General features: G+C 43.1%; 1 protein-coding gene across 1 annotated transcript in view; it reads right to left on the reverse strand.

The window, feature by feature from the left end:
- The window catches only part of lss (lanosterol synthase (2,3-oxidosqualene-lanosterol cyclase)), a gene marked incomplete at its 3' end in the record, with an annotated part of 75,185 nt that overhangs the window by 30,602 nt on the left and 24,388 nt on the right, over positions 1-20,195 (reverse strand). Inside the window, exons 8-12 of the mRNA XM_080752955.1 lie at positions 19,696-19,793; positions 15,411-15,438; positions 8,544-8,600; positions 7,208-7,279; positions 5,265-5,315 (exon numbers count right to left, since the gene is read on the reverse strand). Coding sequence (XP_080609081.1) covers positions 5,265-5,315; positions 7,208-7,279; positions 8,544-8,600; positions 15,411-15,438; positions 19,696-19,793 — 306 coding nt within the window. The remainder of the gene's footprint in view (positions 1-5,264; positions 5,316-7,207; positions 7,280-8,543; positions 8,601-15,410; positions 15,439-19,695; positions 19,794-20,195) is intronic.

Consider the following 20,195-nt stretch of genomic DNA (forward strand, 5'->3'; position numbering starts at 1 on the left):
CTTCTTACTGGGCATAGACCCCGCCCTGAAACACACCACAGCCAATCACAGTGCTTCTTACTGGACATAGACCCCGCCCTGAAACACACCACAGCCAATCACAGTGCTTCTTACTGGACATAGAACCCGCCCTGAAACACACCACAGCCAATCACAGTGCTTCTTACTGGACATAGACCCCGCCCTGAAACACACCACAGCCAATCACAGTGCTTCTTACTGGACATAGACCCCGCCCTGAAAACACACCACAGCCAATCACAGTGCTTCTTACTGGACATAGACCCCGCCCTGAAAACACACCACAGCCAATCACAGTGCTCCTTACTGGACATAGACCCCGCCCTGAAACACACCACAGCCAATCACAGTGCTTCTTACTGGACATAGACCCCGCCCTGGAACACACCACAGCCAATCACAGTGCTTCTTACTGGACATAGACCCCGCCCCCTGAAACACACCACAGCCAATCACAGTGCTTCTTACTGGACATAGACCCCGCCCTGAAAACACACCACAGCCAATCACAGTGCTCCTTACTGGACATAGACCCCGCCCTGAAACACACCACAGCCAATCACAGTGCTTCTTACTGGGCATAGACCCCGCCCTGAAACACACCACAGCCAATCACAGTGCTTCTTACTGGACATAGACCCCGCCCTGAAAACACACCACAGCCAATCACAGTGCTTCTTACTGGACATAGACCCCGCCCTGAAAACACAGTGCTTCTTACTGGACACAGACCCCGCCCTGAAAACACACCACAGCCAATCACAGTGCTTCTTACTGGACATAGACCCCGCACTGAAACACACCACAGCCAATCACAGTGCTTCTTACTGGACATAGACCCCGCCCTGAAACACACCACAGCCAATCACAGTGCTCCTTACTGGGCATAGACCCCGCCCTGAAACACACCACAGCCAATCACAGTGCTCCTTACTGGACATAGACCCCGCCCTGAAACACACCACATCCAATCACAGTGCTCCTTACTGGACATAGACCCCGCCCTGAAACACACCACAGCCAATCACAGTGCTCCTTACTGGACATAGACCCCGCCCTGAAACACACCACAGCCAATCACAGTTCTTCTTACTGGGCATAGACCCCGCCCTGAAACACACCACAGCCAATCACAGTGCTTCTTACTGGACATAGACCCCGCCCTGAAACACACCACAGCCAATCACAGTGCTTCTTACTGGGCATAGACCCCGCCCTGGAACACACCACAGCCAATCACAGTGCTTTTTATTGAAACACACCACAGCCAATCACAGTGCTTCTTACTAGACATAGACCCCGCCCTGAAACACACCACAGCCAATCACAGTGCTCCTTACTGGACATAGACCCCGCCCTGGAACACACCAGAGCCAATCACAGTGCTCCTTACTGGACATAGACCCCGCCCTGAAACACACCACAGCCAATCACAGTGCTTCTTACTGGACATAGACCCCGCCCTGAAACACACCACAGCCAATCACAGTGCTTCTTACTGGACATAGACCCCGCCCTGAAACACACCACAGCCAATCACAGTGCTCCTTACTGGACATAGACCCCGCCCTGAAACACACCACAGCCAATCACAGTGCTTCTTACTGGACATAGACCCCGCCCTGAAACACACCACAGCCAATCACAGTGCTTCTTACTGGACATAGACCCCGCCCTGAAACACACCACAGCCAATCACAGTGCTTCTTACTAGACATAGACCCCGCCCTGAAACACACCACAGCCGATCACAGTGCTCCTTACTGGACATAGACCCCGCCCTGAAACACACCACAGCCAATCACAGTGCTTCTTACTGGACATAGACCCCGCCCTGAAACACACCACAGCCAATCACAGTGCTAATCAGGGGCGTCACAAGGGGTAGGACAGTGGGACTGAGTTACCAGGGCCCAAGGTGGTGGAGAGGCCTTCATTATTTTATACTTTAGCTATTAAAAAATAGCAGATCTACAAGCTGGAGCTTGTAGATCTGCTTTTTTTTTTTAAGTTGTGAAAATGTGTGCAAATCTTTGAATATATGTATTTTTAAGCGAACATTTGTAACTCAAATTTTGCTTCTGGGGGGTCCCTGGAACTCAATATTTTGAGATGGGGTTCCATGGCCAAATACATTCCATTTTGGGGGTCCTTCACATGAAACGGTTTGAGCTCCACTGACATAGAAACATAGGTTTTTCAAAAAACCTCAGAAGGATTTGAAATATTCAAAGATCTTCATGATTTTTCAAAAATAGCAGATCTACAAGCTCGCAGTGCGGCACTCGGTGCGCTTGTATATCTGCTATTTTTCAATAGTTAAAGCACAGGGGCCCCACAGTGAATCCTTGTACCCGGGGCCCAGAGTTTAGTGCCACACCCCTGGTGCTCCTTACTGGACAGAGATTAGCCAATCACAGTGCTCCTTACTGGACAGAGAACCCAGAGCAGTGTAAGCAGAGTGGCGACACGCTTTGATCTCGCCACAGACCGGAAGTGGCGTCGCACGGAGCCTGTTCTCATTCTAAGCAGCGACCGCGGTTTTACCGGCGAACCTGAGCGCAACGGTGGGGGCCGATGGGCAAGGAGGGTCGCGAGCTTATGAGAAACAACTAAAATAAGACCTTAAAACCTGGCGAAAACAGTTGTGTGCATTAGCACAAGATTAGATGAGGATAAAGGAAATCATTAAATGGAAAACATTCAATTCTGAAAAGCCTACTAGTCTAAAGGCTCTTTTCCACCGGCAGCGATAACGATGACGATAACGATTTAAAAAAGGGGGTTTTCAATTGAAGTGAATCGGCAGCAGCCACCCAACACCGATAAAGACAACGATAGCCGACAACTACATCGTTAGGATCAACAACGATGTGGTTAAGATCACAGTGACATGGAACTGGGTCTCTGACAAACAGCTCGAGGTGCGCTCTGAGCGAGCGGCTGTTAATTGGTGCCTCTTCACATTGATGTCCGATAACTTTATCGGACATCAATGTGAAGGCATAATTATCGCTGTGATATTTTATGGCTATCGTCATCGTTATCGCTGCCGGTGGAAAAGGGCCTTAAGCCTTAAAACCTGGTGAAAACAGTTGTGTGCATTAGCGGAAGATGACGATAAAGGAAATCATTAAATGGAAAACATTAAATTAACTTCTGAAAATACATCTAATCTAAGCCTACAGTACACTAACCTACTATAAAACTAGTAGAACCGCGATCTTGCCACACGTGTCTAATTGTGGTTGTAAGCAATAACACAGACAATATAAATCCTTGTTAGTCTTGTAGTGGGAAGAAGAAAAGGTTATCATCATGGCCCCAAATAACTTTTAAATATCTTGCAATTGGCGATGAGTCTCTTACGAAATCGGCAAGAGTTCCTCTCAATACATAAAGCTATGTTATAACCTCTCCATCATCGGCAGTAGAGACTCAGTGGTCAGTGGTGTGTGTTCCCCACACTCCCACGCCCCCACCGTTGCGCTCAGGTTCACCAGGAAAACCGTGGTCGCTTCTTATTCTAAAACGGCTAGTTCCATTCCTTGATTCTGATTGGCTGGTTGCCGTGGTATATGAGACTATAACCCACACCTTGAATCAGTTTATATCAAAGCCAGGTGCGTTATTTCTTTCCACTGTGCCGTGAGGCTGAACTAGAGAAGCGAGCGTTTGATTTTCTCTCAAATCCTGCCGTGCGGGTGTTTCTAAGCACCGCCCGCATGCACAGGACAGTGACTGAATGGCCCCGGGCGGGGCTTGTAAAGGCAACAAGCGCCCTCTATTCTCCAGGCACTACTCGGCTGTTAGTTTAGGTTGCTATGCTAGCGGTTTTGATGTGATGTTCACCCACATAGCAGCTAAATCTGGATGAAAATAAACATGTGTATGGATCGAATATATAGTTCTTAACATGAGACTGGTCTAACACATAAGTATTGTTTCCCTATTTTTTGGCAAAAAGAATGACGTGACTTTATTGCGACCGTAGGTCGCATTTACTACCAAAACCTCCACGGGCTGTCTGTGCGTCAGTCAGTGAGTCAGTCCGTCACACTTTTGCCCTGCTCATATCTCCACAACCGTTGCCCCCATCCATGCCAAATTCTGCACACACACTCCTTCACTGCCAAACTACAACCTCCAAGGACCCCCGGAGCCCCAGGGACCCCCAGGTCCCTGGGGGACCCCCAGATGTAAAAAATGACCAAATGTGCTCACACGTCACACGTCACACTTTTTCCCTGCTTATATCTCCGCACCCGTTGACCCGATCCATGCCAGATTTTACACACACACTCCTTGCCTGCCAAACTACAACCTCCAAGGACCCCCGGAGCCCCAGGGACCCCCAGGTCCCTGGGGGACCCCCAGATGTAAAAAATGACCAAATGTGCAAAAATGACCAAATGACCACCCCAACGGGGCTGCTCACGGGGAATTCCCGGGGACCACCGACTCCTGCTGCTCCAGAACGGATGCAAAAGTGGTGGCGCCCCCAGTGGAGGACCCCCTGCCACTGCAGCGCACATAAAATGCTGTAACTCGGGCTAGGAGCGTCCGGGAGAGCCGGGGCCGGTACCTATTCGTCCGCCAAGGCAACGCGGAGACCCCACCCCTCATTTCTCACATGGCCCTATTCTAGCGCCACCTTCAGGCCCATTTTTAAAACACATTTTTGGACACTGCTCCCACAGTTTTTGCCCTAACATCACGAATATCACTACACAGCATGTCTACACTCATGTCATCAACATGGATCAGGAAGATTTGGGAAAAACACATTTTTGCCCTATTTGTGGAGATAAGCCACCTACGGTCGCTTATCTCCCGATTAGGGAGTCTTACTGGTAAACACACACTGGCTTCCATAAGTTCCGTTCCTGGATTGTGGCTGGTAAACGCTCTTCCTGGTGGCGGAGAAGTGTACTTTTTTCATTAAATAATGGAATGCTATGATTTTCATGTTGCAACATTGTGACCGTTTTAGAAAAGCAATAAGCCACGCGAGGCTTGTGGTTACCGGGGTAGTATACACCATGAGAGGGGTGGTTATGGGGTAGTATACACCGGCTGAGAGGCGTTGGGAAACACGAGGCGTCAGCCAAGTGTTCCGACCCTGTATACTACCCTCGCCAGGCCCTCTTGTGGCTTATTGCCACACCAATCACTGTGCTCCTTACTGGACATAGACCCCGCCCTGAAATGCACCAAGCAAATCAAAGCGGTTGAAAGCGTACCTTGTTCATTTGCCTGTAGTACTTCTGGTAGTCTGGAGGATTGTCTGGAATCTGAAACAAACAGAATTATTATAATTATTAATTACCGTATTAATCAATATATCATATTATTACTGTATTAATCAATATATCATGAATATTACTGTATTAATCAATATATAATATTCATAAAATTATATAAAAAACATGTGGGGCGGCATAGCTCAGGGGTAGAGAAACCGTTATTAGAGCACGAAGGGTTCACAGTTCCAATCCGGGCTCCCCCTGAGTTAATGTGGAAGGGTCCTTGGGCAAGACTCTGAACCCCACATTGCTCCCGTTGAGCAGGTTGGTGCCTTGCATGGTTTCCTCCACCACCGGTGTATGAATGTGTGCGTGAATGGGTGAATGTAATGCACAATCTATGTAAAGCACTTTGGATAAAAGCGCTATATAAATGCACCATTTGCCATTTGCCATATGTGAATAATATTCATTATTACTGTATTAATCAATATATAATATTATTACTGTATTACTAATCAATATATAATACATATTATTATTACTGTATTAATCATATTATTCATAAAACATGTGAATAATATTCATTATTTCTGTATTACTAATCAATCAGTAAAATGATCAAACATGTGAATAATATTCATTATTTCTGTATTACTAATCAATCAGTAAAATGTGAATAATATTCATTCATTCATTCATTCATAATAATAGTATTACTGTATTACTAATCAAATGATCAAAAACATGTGAATAATATTCATAAAACATGTGAATAATATTCATAAAACATAATATTCATAAAACATGTGAATAATATTCATAAAACATGTGAATACTATTCATAAATAATTTTCATAAAACATGTGAATAATATTCATAAAACATGTGAATAATATTCATAAAACATAATATTCATAAAACATGTGAATAATATTCATAAAACATGTGAATAATATTCATAAAACATGTAAACATGTGAATAATATTCATAAAACATGTGAATAATATTCACACTGATAATAGTTGTGACCGTCAGGTCGCAGTTACTATCAAAACCTCAGTCTGTCAGTCGCACGTCACACTTTTGCCCTGCTCATATCTCCGCAACCGTTGCCCCGATCCATGTCAAATGTTGCACACACACTCCTTGCCTGCCAAACCACAACCCCCACCCACCAATTCTCACATGGCCCTCTTCTAGCGCCACCATGAGGCCTATTCTTGCAAAACACATTTTTGGAAATTTTTGCTCCTACAGATTTTGCCCTAAAATCACGCAAATCGGTACACAGTATGTCTACAGTCATGTCATCAACATGGATCTGTCCCATTTAGCGCCACCATCAGGCCGATGTTTTAAAACACATATTTGGACACTACTCCTACAGATTTTGCCCTGAAATCACGCTGCGACCCGACGGTCGCTTGTCTGTTATCTCCCGATCGGGGAGTCTTAAGCCTCGATCAGAGTCTGTTGTGAAGAGCTATCCACCGCAAATTTTAGGTGGAAAGCTTTCCACCTCAAGTCAGAAAATAAGCGAAAGCCATCATAGTCCGTCACGGTGGAGTCCTATTCACCGTGACTGACTGGTCCAGGTCGACCAATCAGTGAACGGGGTGAAGAGCCTGTCTGTCTGATAGTAAAAACAGAGAGATGTGTCAGGACTCGCGGTGGAAAGCTCTTCACCGCGAGTAATGGTGTAACGTTGTAGTTTCATGACTCAAAAAGACTACACCGCAGTGGATAGCCTTCCACTGCGGAGCCGACTATGATCGAGGCTTTACGGGTAATAATAATAATAATAATAATAATATGGTTAGGGTTAGGGTTAGGGTGGGCAAGCCTTAGTGTCAATCCCTGTAATAATATGGTTAGGGTTAGGGTTAGGGTTAGGGTGGGCAAGCCTTAGTGTCAATCCCTGTAATAATATGGTTACCTGGGTGATGTGGAGGAAGTGCTGAGCTTTGTGGAGACACTCTGCCAGTCTGGGGTCGTCCTGAGCTCCTGCCTGAAGGACCCGTTCACAAATACATTGTTTACTGGTCGTCCTAGGACACTGGTTCTCAACCTGTGGGGCGGGACCCCCAGGGGGGGGTCCCCAAATTATTTTTGGGGGGTCCCCAGATGATTACCTTAATGTGCAACATTGTTTTCTCTCTCAACAGTAAACAAACCAACATAAAGTTTAAGTGTATAGAGGGTATCTGCACATTTATAAAGTGACAATGTTGATTTAAAAAAAAAAAAAAAAATGAAGCCAAATTAATTGAAAAATATATAGCAACTGGAAAATGTAAGTGTTAATGTTGATTGATATAATGTTCTTTTGTTTGATCTACTTTTCTTTTGTTTGATTCAAATTGTAATTTTTGTAGCTTTAAGATTGCTTTTTATATTATTATTATCATCATTATTATTATTATTTTCTTCTCTCTGTGCTATTTTGATCATTTATTTTGACATGAAAAAACGTGGGCAATATAATAATATAATACAATATAATATTATTATAAGCTTCAGCTTCAGCCCATACCTTTTCGGACAATGTGCACTTTGATGACAAAACTGCATTTGTTTTTAAAATGTTTAACCGAAATAAACTAAACTAAACTAAACAATTTAAGGACTTTTTAATACCTCTAAAATGACAAATTAAACATTGGCCAAATTGTTAAATATTATTTTATTATTTGATTATTGTGAGCATGTAGATCTGCTATTTTCACACTAGAACCGTGTTATACAAAATGTAATGCCTCAACTCTTAGTGCTCGTCAGGGTGGGGGGTGGGTCCCCAGTTAAAATATGATTATTTTGGGGGTCCCCAGTTAAAATATGATTATTTTGGGGGTCGCAGCCTGAAAAGGTTGAGAACCACTGTCCTAGGACACAGATGAGCAGTTTTACACTGTGTATAATATAACAGTATAGTTGTATCATGTGTTCATGCGTATAATAGTATATTATAGTATAAAGTATTTATAATATTAATGTATAATGTAACAGTACAGTTGTATAATAGTATATTATAGTATAAAGTATTTATGATATTAATGTATAATATAACAGTACAGTTGTATCATGTGTTCATGCGTATAATAACGTATTATAGTATAAAGTATTTATAATATTAATGTAACAATACAGTTGTATCATGTGTTCATGTGTATAATAGTATATTATAGTATAAAGTAGTTATATTAATGTATTTAATATATTATAGTATAAAGTAGTTATATTAATGTAATATGTATTTAATATGATTTCATCACCTCAAGGAAAGCCTGGACCGCAAAACAAGTGTCCCAGAGTTGAGATCCGTTGGTTCCCTGAAAACAATGACAACATGTTAGCTATGTATCCATGTATCTATATATGTATCTATATATGTATCTATCTATCTATCTATCTATCTATCTACCTACCTACCTACCTACCTACCTACCTACCTACCTACCTACCTAACAATGACAACATGTTAGCTATGTGTCTATGTATCTATATATGTATCTATCTATATATGTATCTATTTATATATGTATCTATCTATCTATCTATCTATCTATCTATCTATCTACCTACCTACCTACCTACCTACCTACCTACCTACCTACCTACCCTAACCCTGAAAACAATGACAACATGTTAGCTATGTATCTATGTACCTATGTACCTATGTATCTATCTATGTATGTATCTATCTATGTATCTATCTATGTATATATGTATCTATCTATGTATCTATCTATCTATCTATCTATCTATCTATCTATCTATCTATCTACCTACCTATCTATGTATCTATCTATCTATCTATCTATCTACCTACCTACCTACCTACCTACCTACCGTTGTTTTGGGTTGAGATTGTCACATTTACTGGGACAATCTGCCCAGATCATGCATGTCACACGTGTCTTTTTCTTATTTTTTATTTATTTACTCTAAAAAAACACCTGCAATGTAGTGCATTGAAACTACATTGCAGTGCATATCATGGGGTGATCACTGCTTGCCTCCTGTGAATTGTTTTATTTTTATTTTTGTTTATTTTATTTTATTTTTGTTACTGAGTGAGGTCAGCAGACAAAGTGACATGAGTGAGATGAAAAAACCTAAGTGAAATGTGCCAATGTCAACCAGAAACATCGGTACCTACCCTAACCCTGAAAACAATGACAACATGTTAGCTATGTCTCTATGTACCTATGTACCTATGTATCTATCTATGTATGTATCTATCTATGTATCTATCTATCTATCTATCTATCTATCTATCTATCTATCTATCTATCTACCTACCTATCTATGTATCTATCTATCTACCTATCTATGTATCTATCTATCTATCTACCTATCTATCTACCTATCTATCTATGTGTCTATCTATCTATGTATCTATCTATCTATCTATCTATCTATCTATCTATCTATCTATCTACCTACCTATCTACCTACCCACCTACCTACCTACCTACCTACCTACCTACCTACCCTAACCCTGAAAACAATGACAACATGTTAGCTATGTATCTATGTACCTATGTACCTATGTATCTATCTATGTATGTATCTATCTATGTATCTATCTATCTATCTATCTATCTATGTATCTATCTATCTATCTATCTATCTATCTATCTACCTACCTACCTATCTATGTATCTATCTATCTACCTATCTATGTATCTATCTATCTATCTACCTATCTATCTACCTATCTATCTATGTGTCAATCTATCTATCTATCTATCTATCTACCTACCTATCTACCTACCCACCTACCTACCTACCTACCTACCTACCTACCTACCTACCTACCTATCTTACTTAATTACTTACTTACTTACTAGGGGTGTAACGATACATTTTAACCACGATACGATACGCATCACAATACATGGTTAACGATACATGGACGATATTGGTTCATTCATGGCGAAACGATACAATTCGATTATACAATTCAATTATTTAAAATCGATATAGTAACTATTTAGCAAACGACGCTCCACGCGTCCCCGACACTTCTCCCTTCCCTAAAACGCCCTGGACGACGCTCCACGCGTCCCAGACTCTTCTCCCTCCCCTAAAACACCCTGGACGACGCTCCACGCGTCCCAGTCTCTTCTCCCTTCCCTAAAACACCCTGGACGACGCTCCACGCGTCCCAGACTCTTCTCCCTTCCCTAAAACACCCTGGACAAGAGTCTAAACCTCTGGTATTCAACAGGGGGTCCGGGACCCCTAGGGGGTCCTCAGAGTTACTACAGGGGGTCCTCCAAATCTTTGAGTGATAGAAAGGTTTTTTTCTCCTTTTATTATATTAACCACTTCAACCCTAGCGTCCATATTCTGAGAACTTTAGCCAAAAATAGCTGATCTACAAGCTCACAACGCCTCACGCTGCGAGGCGTTGTGAGCTTGTAGATCAGCTATTTCCGGCAAAGATCTGAATGAAAGGTCAAGTTTATTAAGTATTGACGGTTCAAGTGGTTAAATATCTGAAAACACAGATTGACACGAATCCAAAATACACTGATGATTGTGCTGTCAAACAATGAAACTATATGGAATCTATGAACAGGTTGTGGGGGTTCCTGCTTCATCTCTCTCTCAACTAAGGGGTCCCTGCTTCATCTCTCTCTCTCAACTAAGGGGTCCCTGCTTCATCTCTCTCTCTCAACTAAGGGGTCCCTGCTTCATCTTTCTCTCAACTAAGGGGCCCCTGCTTCATCTCTCTCTCTCAACTAAGGGGTCCCTGCTTCATCTCTCTCTCAACTAAGGGGTCCCTGCTTCATCTCTCTCTCTCAACTAAGGGGTCCCTGCTTCATCTCTCTCTCTCAACTAAGGGGTCCCTGCTTCATCTCTCTCTCTCAACTAAGGGGTCCCTGCTTCATCTCTCTCTCAACTAAGGGGTCCCTGCTTCATCTCTCTCTCTCAACTAAGGGGTCCCTGCTTCATCTCTCTCTCAACTAAGGGGTCCCTGCTTCATCTCTCTCTCAACTAAGGGGTCCCTGCTTCATCTCTCTCTCTCAGCTAAGGGGTCCCTGCTTCATCTCTCTCTCAACTTAGGGGTCGCTGCTTCAACTCTCTCTCAACTAAGGGGTCCCTGCTTCATCTCTCTCTCAACTAAGGGGTCCCTGCTTCATCTCTCTCTCAACTAAGGGGTCCATGCTTCATCTCTCTCTCAACTAAGGGGTCCCTGCTTCATCTCTCTCTCAACTAAGGGGTCCCTCTGCTTCATCTCTCTCTCAACTAAGGGGTCCCTGCTTCATCTCTCTCTCAACTAAGGGGTCCCTGCTTCATCTCTCTCTCAACTAAGGGGTCCCTGCTTCATCTCTCTCTCAACTAAGGGGTCCCTGCTTCATCTCTCTCAACTAAGGGGTCCCTGCTTCATCTCTCTCTCAACTAAGGGGTCCCTGCTTCATCTCTCTCTCTCAACTAAGGGGTACCTGCTTCATCTCTCTCTCAACTAAGGGGTCCCTGCTTCATCTCTCTCTCTCTACTAAGGGGTCCCTGCTTCATCTCTCTCTCAACTAAGGGGTCCCTGCTTCATCTCTCTCAACTAAGGGGTCCCTGCTTCATCTCACTCTCAACTAAGAGGTCCCTGCTTCATCTCTCTCTCAACTAAGGGGTCCCTGCTTCATCTCTCTCAACTAAGGGGTCCCTGCTTCATCTCTCTCTCAACTAAGGGGTCCCTGCTTCATCTCTCTCTCAACTAAGGGATCCCTGCTTCATCTCTCTCTCAACTAAGGGGTCCCTGCTTCATCTCTCTCTCAGCTAAGGGGTCCCTGCTTCATCTCTCTCTCAACTAAGGGGTCCTTGCTTCATCTCTCTCTCAACTAAGGGGTCCCTGCTTCATCTCTCTCTCAGCTAAGGGGTCCCTGCTTCATCTCTCTCTACTAAGGGGTCCCTCTGCTTCATCTCTCTCTCAACTAAGGGGTCCCTCTGCTTCATCTCTCTCTCAACTAAGGGGTCCCTGCTTCATCTATCTCTCAACTAAGGGGTCCCTGCTTCATCTCTCTCTCTCAACTAAGGGGTCCCTGCTTCATCTCTCTCTCTCAACTAAGGGGTCCCTGCTTCATCTCTCTCTCTCAACTAAGGGGTCCCTGCTTCATCTCTCTCTCAACTAAGGGGTCCCTGCTTCATCTCTCTCTCTCAACTAAGGGGTCCCTGCTTCATCTCTCTCTCAACTAAGGGGTCCCTGCTTCATCTCTCTCTCAACTAAGGGGTCCCTGCTTCATCTCTCTCTCTCAGCTAAGGGGTCCCTGCTTCATCTCTCTCTCAACTTAGGGGTCGCTGCTTCAACTCTCTCTCTCAACTAAGGGGTCCCTGCTTCATCTCTCTCTCAACTAAGGGGTCCCTGCTTCATCTCTCTCTCAACTAAGGGGTCCATGCTTCATCTCTCTCTCAACTAAGGGGTCCCTGCTTCATCTCTCTCTCAACTAAGGGGTCCCTCTGCTTCATCTCTCTCTCAACTAAGGGGTCCCTGCTTCATCTCTCTCTCAACTAAGGGGTCCCTGCTTCATCTCTCTCTCAACTAAGGGGTCCCTGCTTCATCTCTCTCTCAACTAAGGGGTCCCTGCTTCATCTCTCTCAACTAAGGGGTCCCTGCTTCATCTCTCTCTCAACTAAGGGGTCCCTGCTTCATCTCTCTCTCAACTAAGGGGTACCTGCTTCATCTCTCTCTCAACTAAGGGGTCCCTGCTTCATCTCTCTCTCTCTACTAAGGGGTCCCTGCTTCATCTCTCTCTCAACTAAGGGGTCCCTGCTTCATCTCTCTCAACTAAGGGGTCCCTGCTTCATCTCACTCTCAACTAAGGGGTCCCTGCTTCATCTCTCTCTCAACTAAGGGGTCCCTGCTTCATCTCTCTCAACTAAGGGGTCCCTGCTTCATCTCTCTCTCAACTAAGGGGTCCCTGCTACATCTCTCTCTCAACTAAGGGATCCCTGCTTCATCTCTCTCTCAACTAAGGGGTCCCTGCTTCATCTCTCTCTCAGCTAAGGGGTCCCTGCTTCATCTCTCTCTCAACTAAGGGGTCCTTGCTTCATCTCTCTCTCAACTAAGGGGTCCCTGCTTCATCTCTCTCTCAGCTAAGGGGTCCCTGCTTCATCTCTCTCTACTAAGGGGTCCCTCTGCTTCATCTCTCTCTCAACTAAGGGGTCCCTCTGCTTCATCTCTCTCTCAACTAAGGGGTCCCTGCTTCATCTCTCTCTCAACTAAGGGGTCCCTGCTTCATCTCTCTCTCTCAACTAAGGGGTCCCTGCTTCATCTCTCTCTCTCAACTAAGGGGTCCCTGCTTCATCTCTCTCTCAACTAAGGGGTCCCTGCTTCATCTCTCTCTCTCAGCTAAGGGGTCCCTGCTTCATCTCTCTCTCAACTTAGGGGTCGCTGCTTCAACTCTCTCTCAACTAAGGGGTCCCTGCTTCATCTCTCTCTCAACTAAGGGGTCCATGCTTCATCTCTCTCTCAACTAAGGGGTCCCTGCTTCATCTCTCTCTCAACTAAGGGGTCCCTCTGCTTCATCTCTCTCTCAACTAAGGGGTCCCTGCTCATCTCTCTCTCAACTAAGGGGTCCCTGCTTCATCTCTCTCTCTCAACTAAGGGGTCCCTGCTTCATCTCTCTCTCAACTAAGGGGTCCCTGCTTCATCTCTCTCAACTAAGGGGTCCCTGCTTCATCTCTCTCTCAACTAAGGGGTCCCTGCTTCATCTCTCTCTCAACTAAGGGGTCCCTGCTTCATCTCTCTCTCTCTACTAAGGGGTCCCTGCTTCATCTCTCTCTCAACTAAGGGATCCCTGCTTCATCTCTCTCAACTAAGGGGTCCCTGCTTCATCTCACTCTCAACTAAGGGGTCCCTGCTTCATCTCTCTCTCAACTAAGGGGTCCCTGCTTCATCTCTCTCAACTAAGGGGTCCCTGCTTCATCTCTCTCTCAACTAAGGGGTCCCTGCTTCATCTCTCTCTCAACTAAGGGGTCCCTGCTTCATCTCTCTCTCAACTAAGGGGTCCCTGCTTCATCTCTCTCTCAGCTAAGGGGTCCCTGCTTCATCTCTCTCAACTAAGGGGTCCTTGCTTCATCTCTCTCTCAACTAAGGGGTCCCTGCTTCATCTCTCTCTCAGCTAAGGGGTCCCTGCTTCATCTCTCTCTACTAAGGGGTCCCTCTGCTTCATCTCTCTCTCAACTAAGGGGTCCCTCTGCTTCATCTCTCTCTACTAAGGGGTCCCTCTGCTTCATCTCTCTCTCAGCTAAGGGGTCCTTGGCCTTTGAAGACCTCTACACTAAGACGTGTGGTGATTGCTTGGAGGGTTAGGGTTTAAGGGAGCTGATGCTAAATTAGTTTCCACCTCAAACACGTGTAATGAATTATACCAACATTATGAACCGTGTTGATTTCGTCGACTAAAACTATGACGAAAAATGTTTGTCGACTGAGTTTTTTTCACCGACGAAAACAAAATAAAAACTAAACAAAAACTAAGCTGTGGTGACTAAAACTAAGACTAAATATATTGACAATTTCGTCAACAAAATAAAAACTAGACTAAAACGTTAGGGAGGGACTGGTGGAGAAGAGAGTCGTTTTATGTTTGGTTGCTCTCAGGTGTTGCGTGATGAAAATAGCAGATCTACAAGCTCACAACGCGGGTGAGCTTGTAGATCTGCAATTTTCAGCACACAACCAAGTGTAAAATATGTCATTACGATGCCATCAATGCCTGCCAAAATACATTTCAGTTGACTAAATCAACTGTAGATTTTAGTCGCCTAAAATTGTATGATATTTAGTGGACCAAAATTAGACTAAAACTAAAACTTTTCAGGTGACTAAATAATAATAGTAATAGTTATTTTAGTTATAATTTAATTATAACTGAAATTAAAACTAAAACTAAATCAAAATTTGCTGTCAAAAACAACACTGATTATGAACCAAAACATGGGTAAAACAAGTACAGGTAAAACATGGGTTAGGGTTACATCTAAAACATGTACAGGTAAAACATGGGTTAGGGTTACATCTAAAACATGTACAGGTAAAACATGGGTTAGGGTTACATCTAAAACATGTACAGGTAAAACATGGGTTAGGGTTACATCTAAAACATGTACAGGTAAAACATGGGTCAACTCACCTGCATCTTCATGCCGTCCAACCCCAACCTGGAACAAACACAACTACTAGTTATTAACCATTACTAGTTAGTTATTAACCATTACTAGTTAGAACTAATAGTTATTAACCATTACTAGTTAGAACTAATAGTTATTAACCATTACTAGTTAGAACTAGACAATACAACTACTAGTTATTAACCATTACTAGTTAGTTATTAACCATTACTAGTTAGAACTAATAGTTATTAACCATTACTAGTTAGAACTAATAGTTATTAACCATTACTAGTTAGAACTAGACAATACAACTACTAGTTATTAACCATTACTAGTTAGTTATTAACCATTACTAGTTATTAACCATTACTAGTTAGAACTACTAGTTGTTAACCATTACTAGTTATTAACCATTACTAGTTAGAACTACTACTTATTAACCATTACTAGTTAGAACTAGACAATACAACTACTAGTTATTAACCATTACTAGTTAGAACTAATAGTTATTAACCATTACTAGTTAGAACTAATAGTTATTAACCATTACTAGTTAGAACTAGACAATACAACTACTAGTTATTAACCATTACTAGTTAGAACTAGACAATACAACTACTAGTTATTAACCATTACTAGTTAGAACTAGACAATACAACTACTAGTTATTAACCATTACTAGTTAGAACTAGACAATACAACTACTAGTTATTAACCATTACTAGTTAGAACTACTAGTTATTAACCATTACTAGTTAGAACTAGACAATACAACTACTAGTTATTAACCATTACTAGTTAGAACTAATAGTTATTAACCATTACTAGTTAGAACTAGACAATACAACTACTAGTTATTAACCATTACTAGTTAGTTATTAACCATTACTAGTTAGAACTACTAGTTATTAACCATTACTAATTAGAACTACTAGTTATTAACCGTTACTAGTTAGAACTAGACAATACAACTACTAGTTATTAACCATTACTAGTTATTAACCATTACTAGTTATTAACCATTACAAGTTAGAACCACTAGTTATTAACCATTACTAGATAGAACTAGACAATACAACTGCTAGTTATTAACCATTACTAGTTAGAACTAGACAACACAACTACTAGTTATTAACCATTACTAGTTATTAACCATTACAAGTTAGAACTACTAGTTATTAACCATTACTAGTTAGAACTAGACAACACAACTACTAGTTATTAACCATTACAAGTTAGAACTACTCGTTATTAACCATTACTAGTTAGAACTACTCGTTATTAACCATTACTAGTTAGAACTAGACAACACAACTACTAGTTATTAACCATTACTAGTTAATTACTAGTTAACTATGAAGAGGCACATCTCCACGTTAAACGGTAAGGACAGTTAACCCCTTCAGTCGATGTTTAAAAGACAGTAAATGAAGAGGCGGTGCCATGATTGTTCCCCCCCCCCCCCCCCCCCTAAAACATGATGATCAGGTATTATGATTATACTTTTTTTTAATCTAAATTTTATCTCACGATTTTGTAACCCATTTTTTCACCCAGTGCCAATTGCCTATGTAATCCTGGGCTCTGCTCTCCCTCTGCCAACCTGGGGAGACAACGGACTGACCTCATGCTTCCTTCTATGCATGAGGAGTCCAAGTTGCTTCTTTTCACCTGACAGTGGAGATTTCCCTGGCGCCCGGGCTGGCCAGGGTGAGGCATTATTGAGACCAGGATTACGTGCATGTTTTTGTGAGGGTATCAACCCTAGGAGACACAGGGAGAACATGAAAACTCCACACAGAAAGGCCCCATCGCCAACCACACACTAGGGTGTGGGCGCTGATGACGTGGAGGGAGGAACACGCTCCCAGTGCTGGGTAATTGGAGGAAGATCTTTTTTTTCCACAAAAGTGTACAGAAAGTGTTAAAATTATGTTTTTATGTGGCCACACCCACCCACAGTCATTAAGTATGCCAGGTTCTCATGGTGGGTGATGACCTAGTCTCGCGTGGCCAGACTGTAGACTCCGCGATTTGGGAAATGCTCCCGTCAACAGTCTGGTGCACGGACATAGATATGATGAGTGCGGATAAAGCGGATGTGACGCAACCGGCATTATTTTGTCTTTCTCTGGTGTTGTTGGTGTTACCTCCATGATGTTTTCAAATGTTTTCTTAAACTATACACCCATAACAAGAATAGGCCGCTCGAATGACTTTGTTTGTGCTAGTGTGTTTCTGTTATGTTTCCAATGGGACTACAGTTCATTAGAATGACTCTTTCTGTGCTAGTGTGTTTCTGTTGTGTTTCCAATGGGACTACAGTTCATTACAATGACTCTGTCTGTGCTAGTGTGTTTCTGTTATGTTTCCAATGGGACAACAGTTCAGTGCAGCACTGGCTACTTCCGATACTCGCCGTTCGGGAGCTGCCGTTCCAGACTCTGTATAGCATTGGGATATCGTGGAATAGTTGTCTGGCTGCGCCAGGCTACAGGAAGTAGAACATACTGACTACAGGAAGTAGAACATACTGGGAAAATTCAGTTCCAGGCCTGGAATTTCATCATTTTAGGGGCGTGGCCACTTGGCCTTTGGTGTTGTCCATTTTTTAGGACACAAAGGCCAAATGCCAGGGCAGGAAGACCATCAAATGAAACAAGATTTTGGTCCATTGAAAGAATTTGTTGAATTTAGTGAAATAGATACATGATGGTATTTACAATCTGTCACTGGATTTGTCTAAAGATGGGGGATTTCAGAATCTCGAAAAGGAAATAGACAACGCACATCGACTGGTGGGTGCTGGGCTAAAAAAATACTATGAAAAATGGATGGAGCCCGCACACCAGATAAGGTACAAAAAGACTTTCTTTATTTGGACAACGTTTCGATCTATTCAGATCTTCATCAGGTCATGATCATACACAAACAGATCTGTGGTTTTATCAGGAAATGGCCTGTGTCAGTCACTCCCACTTGTGTCAACTCAGGTGTGGCACATCTCCCCTGAGTGCACTGGCAATAGGTCTGCCATATCACAGATATATATATACATTCATTTTATTTTATTAGTCAGCCCGTAGGTCAGTTAAAAGCAATTAAAAACTCTTAAAAACATATCTTAATGGTCTGTCTCGGTCCAGGAACAATTACACAATACAATGATACAGAGACTGGCTTAGGTCGGATGATTTCAGAATCTCAACAATGGACACTGCAGTGTCTTCATGACAAGAAAGAGACACCGGTGTCTATTGTCTACATATTGACCAGAAAGAGACACCAGTGTCTACTGTATACATATTGACCATATTGACCAGAAAGAGATACTGGTGTCTACTGTCTACATATTGACCATAAAGAGACACCGGTGTCTACTGTCTACATATTGACCAGAAAGAGACACTGGTGTCTACAGTCTACATATTGACCAGAAAGAGACACCGGTGTCTACAGTCTACATATTGACCAGAAAGAGACACCGGTGTCTACAGTCTACATATTGACCAGAAAGAGACACTGGTGTCTACAGTCTACATATTGACCAGAAAGAGACACTGGTGTCTACTGTCTACATATTGACCAGAAAGAGACACCGGTGTCTACTGTCTACATATTGACCAGAAAGAGACACTGGTGTCTACAGTCTACATATTGACCAGAAAGAGACACTGGTGTCTACAGTCTACATATTGACCAGAAAGAGACACTGGTGTCTACTGTCTACTTATTGACCAGAAAGAGACAAAGGAGAAAGGGGGACAGTCAACTGGGGCATTAAGGCCACTGTGGCCTCAGGTCGTGCCATTGGTTTGAGGGGCATTAAGGCCACTGTGGCCTCAGGTCATGTCATTGGTTTGAGGGGCATTAAGGCGACTGTAGTCTCAGGTCATGCCATTGGTTTGAGGGGCATTAAGGCCACTGTGGTCTCAGGTCATGTCATTGGTTTGAGGGGCATTAAGGCCACTGTGGTCTCAGGTCATGCCATTGGTTTGAGGGGCATTAAGGCCACTGTGGTCTCAGGTCATGCCATTGGTTTGAGGGGCATTAAGGCCACTGTGGTCTCAGGTCATGCCATTGGTTTGAGGGGCATTAAGGCCACTGTGGTCTCAGGTCATGCCATTGGTTTGAGGGGCATTAAGGCCACTGTGGTCTCAGGTCATGCCATTGGTTTGAGGGGCACAAGGCCAAACTGAGGGGCAACGGCGGCCATGGCCTTCATGGCCTCCATGAAATCGCTGCCCTGATAGCCTACCTACCCTAGGAGACACGGGGAGAACATGCAAAGTAGAACATACTGACCACAGGTAGTCTGGGATTCGGGCCACATGCTCCTTGAAGATGGAGGAGGAGGGTCCGTCCACGGCCCACCGCACCAGCATGTTGATGGTCTTGGAGATCTGAGGAGAAACGAGAACATTGACTTGTTCTGTAACGTCTAGAACAGCCCATTCAGAACTGCTACACATTATTGTGTATCATTATTTTAGGCTTTAACTATTGAAAAACAGCAGATATACAAGCTCTGCGAGCTTGTAGATCTGCTATTTTTTTTAAAACGTGAAATTTAGAATTTTGACCCGATTCTATAAGTGTCTTTTGAATCCTTCTAAGGTTTTTTTGAAAAACCCTATGTTTCTATGTCAGCAATCTGGCCAGCCATCGTCAAAGAAAAGGTCCTTTTCACTCAACTGGAGCTCAGTTAGTCTGTTAACTAAGGCATAATGAACAATAATTCTAGGCCTAAATGGGTTAAGTAAGGCATAATGAACAATAATTCTAGGCCTAAATGGGTTAAGTAA

The sequence above is a fragment of the Nannobrachium achirus genome, assembly GCF_963921795.1.
Source record: "Nannobrachium achirus genome assembly, chromosome: 22".
In the NCBI taxonomy this organism is placed as follows: Eukaryota; Metazoa; Chordata; class Actinopteri; order Myctophiformes; family Myctophidae; genus Nannobrachium; species Nannobrachium achirus.